The sequence below is a fragment of the Limulus polyphemus genome, unplaced genomic scaffold (genome assembly GCF_000517525.1).
Source record: "Limulus polyphemus unplaced genomic scaffold, Limulus_polyphemus-2.1.2 Scaffold2120, whole genome shotgun sequence".
NCBI lineage: Eukaryota > Metazoa > Arthropoda > Merostomata > Xiphosura > Limulidae > Limulus > Limulus polyphemus.
Window position 1 is genome coordinate 201,237 of NW_013667730.1, and position 9,389 is coordinate 210,625.

At 29.2% G+C, this 9,389-nt stretch overlaps 1 protein-coding gene across 3 annotated transcripts in view; it reads left to right on the plus strand.

Moving 5' to 3' along the window:
* LOC106466008 (protein zer-1 homolog) overlaps positions 1-5,095 on the plus strand; it is a 56,427-nt gene extending 51,332 nt beyond the window's left edge. For all 3 annotated transcript variants that reach the window (XM_013926256.2, XM_022393966.1, XM_022393967.1), the window contains 4 exons: positions 273-470; positions 2,393-2,490; positions 2,853-2,979; positions 3,852-5,095. In XM_013926256.2, the coding sequence (XP_013781710.1) occupies positions 273-470; positions 2,393-2,490; positions 2,853-2,979; positions 3,852-3,900 (472 nt within the window). In that variant the 3' untranslated portion in view covers positions 3,901-5,095. The remainder of the gene's footprint in view (positions 1-272; positions 471-2,392; positions 2,491-2,852; positions 2,980-3,851) is intronic.
* Positions 5,096-9,389: the final 4,294 nt, after the last annotated feature.

The window sequence follows — 9,389 nt, forward strand, 5'->3', positions numbered from 1 at the left end:
TATATATATATATATATATATATATATACACACACACACACACACACACACACACACACACACAAAGGGTTATGTGATTAGTATATCAGTAACCTATAGCTGTCACTAGTTATAGTATTAATGTTACAAATTAAACTGAAGATATTATCAGAAGTTTATATATGTATTCACAGAGTTGTGTGATTAATACATTGGTAATTTATAGTTGTCATTGGTTATCAACATTACAATTAAACTGGAGGTATTATCAGTACTTTATCTTTGTTTTTCAGTACATTACTAGATAGTAAAAGTGATGGTATTGAAGTCAGCTACAATGCCGCAGGGATACTTTCCCATATTGCTTCTGATGGGGTAGAAGCCTGGAATGAGTCGTCTATAACCATACTTCAACGAGAGGATGTTTTGAAAGCAATGATTAAGGCCATTGAAAGATGGGACTTAAGTAGCACACGTAGAATAAATTATAGGTATGCTGAATGTTAGTTATTTATATGAGAAAATTGTGATTGTTTGTGTGTATTTTTGATCAAACCCTATTGGTTTGTTTTAAGCTAAATGTTATTGGGGGATTTTATGTTTGTCATTAATATAGAGACCCTTAAAATAATCCTTCTACATTTATTTATTTCTATTAATTTCTGTTATCATGAACTTCGTAATAATTTTTAACTTTGTTTACATGGTAGGCCTGACATGGCCTGGTGGTTAGAGTGCTAAAGTTGCAATCTGTGGGTCATGAGTTGGAATCTGTCACTGAACATGCTTGCTCTTTCAGCCATGGGGGTATTATAATATGATGGTTAATTCCACTATTAATTGGTAGAAGAGTAGCCTAAGAGTTGGTGGGGGGTGATATTGACTAGATTCCTTCCTGTCACTGCTAAATTAGGGATGGCTAGTGCTGCTAGCCTTTGAGTAGCTCTGTGCAAATTTCAAAACAAAACTTTAACTGGTTGTTATTTGTTAAATGTCGAAAGTTGGATTACATGTGAGGACTTTAAAAAAAATGTTTAGTTAATTTTGTGCCTTAATTGAATTTCTTATTTTTTTTGGAGAAAATTTATGCTTAGTTTTTGTAATTTCATTAATTATGTTTTTGTTGCTACTGAAACAAATAAGCTGGAAGTATTCAAAAATCTATCTAAACTGTTTTTTTTTGATAATAAATATGTTATTGTATAATATTAAGCTAGTACATGACATTTGTTGGTAAAACCCTGATAAATACATCAAATTCAAGGATAACAAATAACTTTTGATTAGGGATCATAAATTTTAGAAAGGCAGTCATAGTCTCTTTCTGTACAGACACTATTCATTTACATATTCAAGATTACAGTTACTCAGCCTACTGGTATCTATCTCTGACTTGGCTTTAAGAACTTAGTCCTAAGTTTCTAACAAAATAATTTTAAGATTTGAGGTTCTGACAAATGATTGTCCTTCAAACAAAACAACACTAAGACATTTTAAAGTCAAAGTGAAGTTGAGTGTGACTACTTTCTTCCCTTGGAAACTTCAATAACAGTTTTACTGACTGATTTTTAGCATGGTTAACAGAAACTACCAATGTAGCTGTACAGCTTAACTCTCACAGTACAAGTAAACACATGTTAAGTACTAAATGAAAACAGTAATAACAAAAACCTTTTGACTATAACATTTGAATTATATATATGGAGACACAAATTAATTAGCCACCTTACTTAATAGTTTCAAGAGTTATTAACTGAACTGCTAGAGTAACATGAATTTACAAAACTTAGCAGCAGTGAAAAACTCATTGTCTACGTATATATATATACTCATTGAAGTCTGATGTCGCAGTATTCCTTTATGCATATTGACTGTGTACTCATGTATAAATATGATAATCATATGGTATAGTTTTAAATAATAATCAGTAATAATGATATTATTGGCTGTTGAATTTCTTTCCATCAACTTAAGACACTTTAAAACTTCTGACATTCACCTGGGGCAAAATACTGCATGTATACTAAAGGTTAGATGAACATACAAGAACTAGAATAAATGACTCCAGCATCTAGAAAAGTTTATTGTACCTTTTCCGTGTTCATAATTTCCTCTGTAGGATAAGGAGATTGCAGAAGAAAAAGCATTTTCTTGACTTTAATATTTCAGTTTTGATTTGTAATTAATTCATATTATAAAACAATGAGGAAGGCTTGTAATTCAGATTTCTTTTCCATTGATTGTTTTTGATTAAATATGAAAATTGCTAAAACTTAAGCTTCTACTTTCAGCACCTAGGTATCATTGGCTTTTGTTTTTAACATATACTTTTTTGTTTTAACTTTCTAAATTTATATAATGCTGTGTAATCCCTTTTTTTTTCTAATATTAAGTGAAAAGTAATTTTTTCCAGATCATTTGAACCCATTCTACGTTTATTACACATTGACCATACTCCAGAAGCTCAACATTGGGCTGTTTGGGCTCTTGCAAACTTAACAAAAGTGTATCGTAAGTATATATATTTTTTTTCACTCCTTTGACAATTTTCACAGACTGAGAACATTGCATTCTGTGATTTAAGCTTTAATATTACAATTGTATTGTTTTATAGGCTGATGATGAGCAGACCATTTTTAACTTTATTTAATAGAAAGTTAGTTAACTGATCTGAAACCACAACTCAAACCAGTTCTGTAACAGATATAATGTTGAAGTTGTTATATATATATGCATTATCAGAAAAATATCAAGTTTTAGTAATTTAGGTTTTAAGAAATCCTATTCTTACTTCTATCAGTTTTTAAAACAGAATAATATTTAAGAAAGGGTTAGTGTTATGCTCTTGACCTAATGACTATTTTCATACTTAGCTGAAAAATACTGCTTGTTGCTTAAGAGCGAAGGTGGCATTGAATTGTTGGAAAAATTACTTCATAAACCTGGTGTCTACCTTCGAATAAAGGAACTTGCACGTATGGTTATACAACAGTGTAGAAGGTATGTTTGTAGAATCAATCAAGTTACTAGAAGTATAGATTATGGAAGCTAAGAATCATAACATTATTTTCCATTTAATATAATAATGTTTTTACCTCCATTTCAATTATATAAATTGCTTGATAGCATTTACTAAACACTGTTTAATTTCTATCCATACAGTTAATATATTCTTGGTTTACTTAATACAGAAATTGTATGTAGGAGAATTATAATACGTAGTTTGTACCTGTGATGTGTAGGAAATTCAATAGTCTGTAACATGTACAAGAGTTGAAACTGCAACAGATAGTTATGAACTTTTGACAAGTTTGTTTAATATATAAGAATTAGAATGTCTAATAATGTTGAATAATTAATGATAACAAATTATAAAATGTCTGTTCTCAAAGCTCAAATAAAGCTGCTAAAGCATGCTGCACCTTTCACAAAGTCATAAAGCAGTGAAAGAATAATTTCACAAAATCTAGAAACATAAGAAGGATACTTTCACAAACTAATGGAACAGTTATAATTTATAACTTTCACTGTTTTTAAGGTGTTTAATTATGTACCAAGATTAATTTACATTTTTGCACTTTATTTGAGGTTGGTAAAAATCCTACATAACTGGACTAAGTCTGATTTCACCTTTAATGTTGCTGTTGATGTATGTTTGTCATGATATTAGGCATAACTTTTTCCAATTGTTTTAAGTAAAAAACAACATCTTATTTGGTCCTGTGTCATAAGAACTTAACAGTTAATTTTGCCCATTAAAATTTCTGATTTGAGTGATAACTTAAAATGTTTTGAGATATGATATCTTGGTGTTTTAATCGTATCAATAGAATTGTGATATTTTGTATTGAATATTTATTTATATGTTTCAGTTTTAAAGAGAGTGGCCAAATAGAAGAAATCAGTGAAGAAGAAAGCTGATGTGTAAGAACTAGGTTTGTTTTAGTGATGTACACGGAGAAAAATAACTCTTGGGACTTAATAAATAACATTAAATAGTAGTCTAAGTGTACTGGGTTTGATTGCTGCTAAACTTGTACCAGTGGGTTTATTCATGCATATGGTTTAATATTTGAAGTGTTAAAAATTCTTGCAGATGTGTACATTTCTTTTTGTATAGTGCTTTTTACATGTGCTTGAAGTTCTTTAGATTTATTAGATGTACAGGCTACCATTTTATGTCTTGTATTGGTGTTAGATATCTGTTATGTTTTTATCTGTTACAGTTTGTAAATGCTGAGGAGTGATATAATGTTTTCCATATTTTCAGAACTGCAACCTGGTTAGCTGTATCTTATTTAGATAACTTTTTCCTATATGTATTAATTGTTTATGCCTTTTTTTTTCTCACATTATACTTGAATCCAGAAAGATTTTTGTGTCAGTAAAAGTCACTTTCAAAAGCTTGTGTGTCATGGAATGTTAGAAGTATATGTGCTTTAGATGTACTGTATGACAAGAAAACTTAAATTATATATATATATATAGTGCATTTCATTGCAGCTTGAAGTGAAATGATTATAAAAGTACCCAGCTATGTTACTGCTAAATATTTTACAAGATGCAATAACTGATGAACTTGGAATCTATGTTCTGCTGGCTATGTTGCAAGAATCAAAACAACTAATTCACACAAAACATGTTATAACTGGAACTGGCAAATGAATAGGGTTACTTGGATACTGCCTGTAACTTGAACATTATTTAACATTTTTTGGGTGTTTTATCTGTTGTAATGGGATCTTACTCAATGTTAAAGTACTTGGACACAAAGTAAAAGTACTTACATTACTTGGTATGTTCTGGAGTTTTTTGTTAAATGATCTGTGCAAGTGGGTTACTAAATTAATATTCCTTAAAACAATTTACTGAAGAAAGTACGGTTTGTTTTCCTTCTACGATAATGTTAATGTTGCTATAACTTTCCTTTTAAACAGTCATTGTTTTCTTTTCTTTTCCTCAACAAATAAATTCTGAATACATGCAAATGTTTTTGTATTTGCATTACTGCATTTTGTTTTGGAGTTTTTTGTACAAGATATATGAAAATGATTTACTACGTTAATATTGTATTTAAACAAACAGTCGTTTACCTCTAAGTTACAGAAAAACATTAAAGGAAACTCCAATTTTTATTTTCTGTATATTAATCTTATAACTTTTTTGTTAAAAACATGTATTAATGATTTTTTTTCAACAACTTACACATTCTAAATACATGCAAGTTTATGTTGTGATGTCAAGTTATGCACCAGAGTATAAGATAAGCTACAGCATGATTATCTTTTTTTTTTGGCTTTTTCTATTGAATTTTATTATAACAGACTATATTCTAATCTCTTGGAACTCAGAACTGTGTAATTTTGATGTAATAACAGGCTATATTCTAATCACTTGAACTCAAAACTATATAAGTTTGATGTAATAACAGACTATATTCTAATCACTGGAACTCAGAACTATATAAGTTTGATGTAATAACAGACTATATTCTAATCACTGGAACTCAAAACTATATAAGTTTGATGTAATAACAGACTCTATTCTAATCATTTGAACTCAAAACTATACAAGTTTGATGTAATAACAGACTATATTCTAATAATTTAAACTCAAAACTATATAAGTTTGATGTAATAACAGACTATTCTAATCACTTAAACTCAAAACTGTACAAATTTGATGTAATAACAGACTATTCTAATCACTTAAACTCAAAACTATGCAAGTTTGATGTAATAACAGACAATATTCTAATCACTTGGAACTCAAAACTGAAGTGACAAACTATTAATTCCTTAGAGTGAATAACTTGTTTCAATAAGATACCCTTGTAATGCAAAAGTAAAGATCTAAATTAGAACCAATCTTAACATCTTTATCGTTTTAACATATGAAATTTTACTGTTTTAAAGGTAAATTGTATATTTGTTTTATATGATGATTTTAATGTATTTTTGTTTAAAATTCAAACTTGATTTGCTCTAACATGACTCCTTCAGTAGTTTTGATAAGTTAATATATAAAAATACATAATTATATTTTGATTATAAAAAATTTTGTGTTCAATATTAGAGATCGTTCATTTCAACTGGCATGTTACAAAAGCTTTAGGATATATTTTAGTCTTTTACATTAATATAACATTGTTTAATATGCTGTTGTTTAATCTATTTGAAGCTGACTTGTTTTTGTTGGTAAATGAAGTAGCTGAATGTTATTTTGTTTAGGCTTTTATACCTGAGCATAATTATTCAATAAAAAATTATATAGTTTGCTATTCGAATTTTTTTTTTATTATAACAATTGATAATACTGTAATGAAGTTTTTAAAAATTTTTTGTCAGAATTTCATAGTATTATTTGATTTGGAATAAAAATATTTTGTTTAAATCTTCTTTTATGCATAATCTAAGTTTAACTTAGATTTTAATTATTCATTCTGTTAATAATTTATTGCAATAATGTTTGGAATTTAATTTACAAAGTCTGTGAATTCATTTTTGAAACATTTTATTACTTTATAAACAAAATTATTACTGTGCATTAGTTAAAATGTCAGTTATAGGATTACTTGGGGTTCGAGCAAAATATGTTTTGTTTAAGAATGTTTTAAATCAACAATGACTGATCTGGACTGTGAGTTTCTGGAAACCTGATTAACTGTATAATCATGGAATTTTAATAAGGTTATTAAAAGAAATAGATAAGGAAACTCAATCTTTGTTGGAGATGTCAGAGCAGAAACCTAGGCAACAGAGTTTTGAGAAACTCAAATAGTTATCCCATTTTAGCATTTAAATAGCTCTTAAACAACAGTGATATGCTGGAGATTCATGATAAAACTATTTTAGATGATGGTGACTTTGTAGCAGGTAACATAAAACTATTTCTCATAAAAAACATTTTCTTTTAATTTGGTGATGAGAGTAAGAAAAGTATAGGTTGTTAAAACCATTGTTTTGTAACACTTATGTCTTTCAGATAAAACATTACCAAGTATGCTACCAAGTAAAAAAAAATCAGTTAATGAAAAGAAATGATCGTTTACTGTACATTAGTTCAAATGGTAGTCATTTCAGTTTCTAACTAATGATTTGTTTAAAAACAGAGGACAAGAAAAAATAAAGATATCTTAGAAAAAGTGCTTCTCTCACACTACACAAATCCATAGTTATGTGTACTCTACACAAATCCGTAGTTATGTGTACTCTACACAAATCCGTAGTTATGTGTAACTCTGCTGTTATCAGTGTTCTAGTTTCCAGAGGATTTAACAGGTAGGAATTTGGTAGGCAAAGTGTAATTTCAAGTACCCAAATCTGTTGATTGGAAATTATCAGTGTGTTAAAGTTTATGTCATTTAAGTTTACCTGTTAAATTTTGTTTGCCATAAGTTATTTCTGAACTTTATCTTTGATTCTATGTTGCATAAGCACTGTGATTTCTGAACTCAGTACAACTACCTACAGACAGCTGACATACCAATAAAAGCTAGAAGTTGTAACTGTTTGCAGGAATAAGGCAGTAACAACATGTAAATATCATTGTTATTTCAGCTCTTTCAACTACTCAGTTGCATTTTTCAGCAGTCACATAGGTTATGCTGCAGAAAATTGAAGAAATAGTTAAAAAATAACTTATCAAAAAAATACAGTATACAGAAATGAAACAAAAAGCTACTGAAATGTCAAGTAAAGAAACAAACTAAATAAGAAACTATATTGCCACATGAGTCCAAACTAATAACCTGATTATAGTGTCACCAAATTCTGCCTAGCTAATAACACACTTAAATATAATATGTCATGTGGCAATATAGTTTCTATCCAAACTAATAACCTGATTACACTCTCACCAAACCCTGCCTGGCTAATAACACACTTAAATGTAATATGTCGTGTGGCAACATAGTTTCTATCCAAACTAATATCCTGATTACAGTGTCACCAAACTCTGCCTGGCTAATAACACACTTAAATGTAATATGTCATGTGGCTATATAGTTTCTGTCCAAACTAATATCCTTATTACACTGTCACCAAACTCTGCCTGGCTAATAGCACACTTAAATGTAATATGTCATGTGGCAAGTGTCTATCCAAGCTGATAACCTGTTAGATTATAGTAGCTCTAAAGTGATATTGATTGTCACCTGTAGATTCTAATCATATCACAATTACAATGTCTTCTTTATTTCTGAAATAATCTTATACTTATTTGTAAAATTTGTTTTTAGTACTGTTTGTTAAGATTTCCCTTCAAATTGTGGATGTGTTCTGTGTACTTACATAACTAAATCTACTAAAATAAACATTTTTCCCTACAGACTGTCTTGTTTTTGTTTTTTGGCTGTGGCAATGGTATGATTTTACTAAATGTGCTTTGTAATACCTAAAGTGAAGTCATTGACAAAGATGTTTGCTCTTCTAGAAATAACATGGTGTAGAAGTTTTTGGTGTGTTTTTGATATATTTTAAACAATGTAATGTTAAAGTATCATGTACGTTTTTGGTTAAAACTTTTAAGTTAAAGATAGTGCTGGTTTAATCATGTTTTTGCTATGTTAAACAACCTATTGTAATATATCAGTATGGAAGATTGAAATCATCAAAGGATAAGAACAATATTGAACTCTCAGTACTATCTTTCTTTGTTTCCACTCTACTTCTAATAGTTTATATTGTTCTGATGTATCTTAGAAACCACTGATTAATATTTGCAAGATCAGTAGGGCTTTTGAGTCCGTACTATGATAATTTAACCACTTAGTTTCAATACATTAGTGGTCAGTTTGTGTCCTAATCACTTGTTAGTGTTCCTGTTTTCCTTCCTTCCTTTGTTATTTGTTTGTAAAAATAGATTACATTTTTCTCTTATTCTGCTAAAATGAAATGTTGGTGTTTATCTAACACTACAAGTACAGATTACTTATGTTAATTTGCTAAATCTGACATTAGATTGAGCACACAAACAAATTTGGGTTAAGTTATGAGGATTGTAAACCATGTAGTTTTGCAATTTTCTGTAATCTTTTCAATAAAACACATCGTATACTTTATTTGTTATTCTTGGAAATTGTAAGTCACTTTTTCTTTTATGCAGAGCGTAGATCAACTGCATTTATATTCAAAAATACAAATACATAACTTATATAATTTCAGATTTATTTAAATATATTGTTGCGACAGTGGAAGTTGTGCGGCGCTGGGGGTGTGTGCGCTGGAGTTTCTGGAAGGATCGTGACTTAGCGGGCAATCTCACGAATGTCCCAGCATTTGCTAGACGCCCTCTTTTTTAATATATAAGAATAAACTAGTTTTGATTAAGAAAGGACTTGGATCACTAAAGTTTCTCGAAAAGAATTTTTACGGGAAATTATCTAAACAAGCAGATACGTAACAAATGGT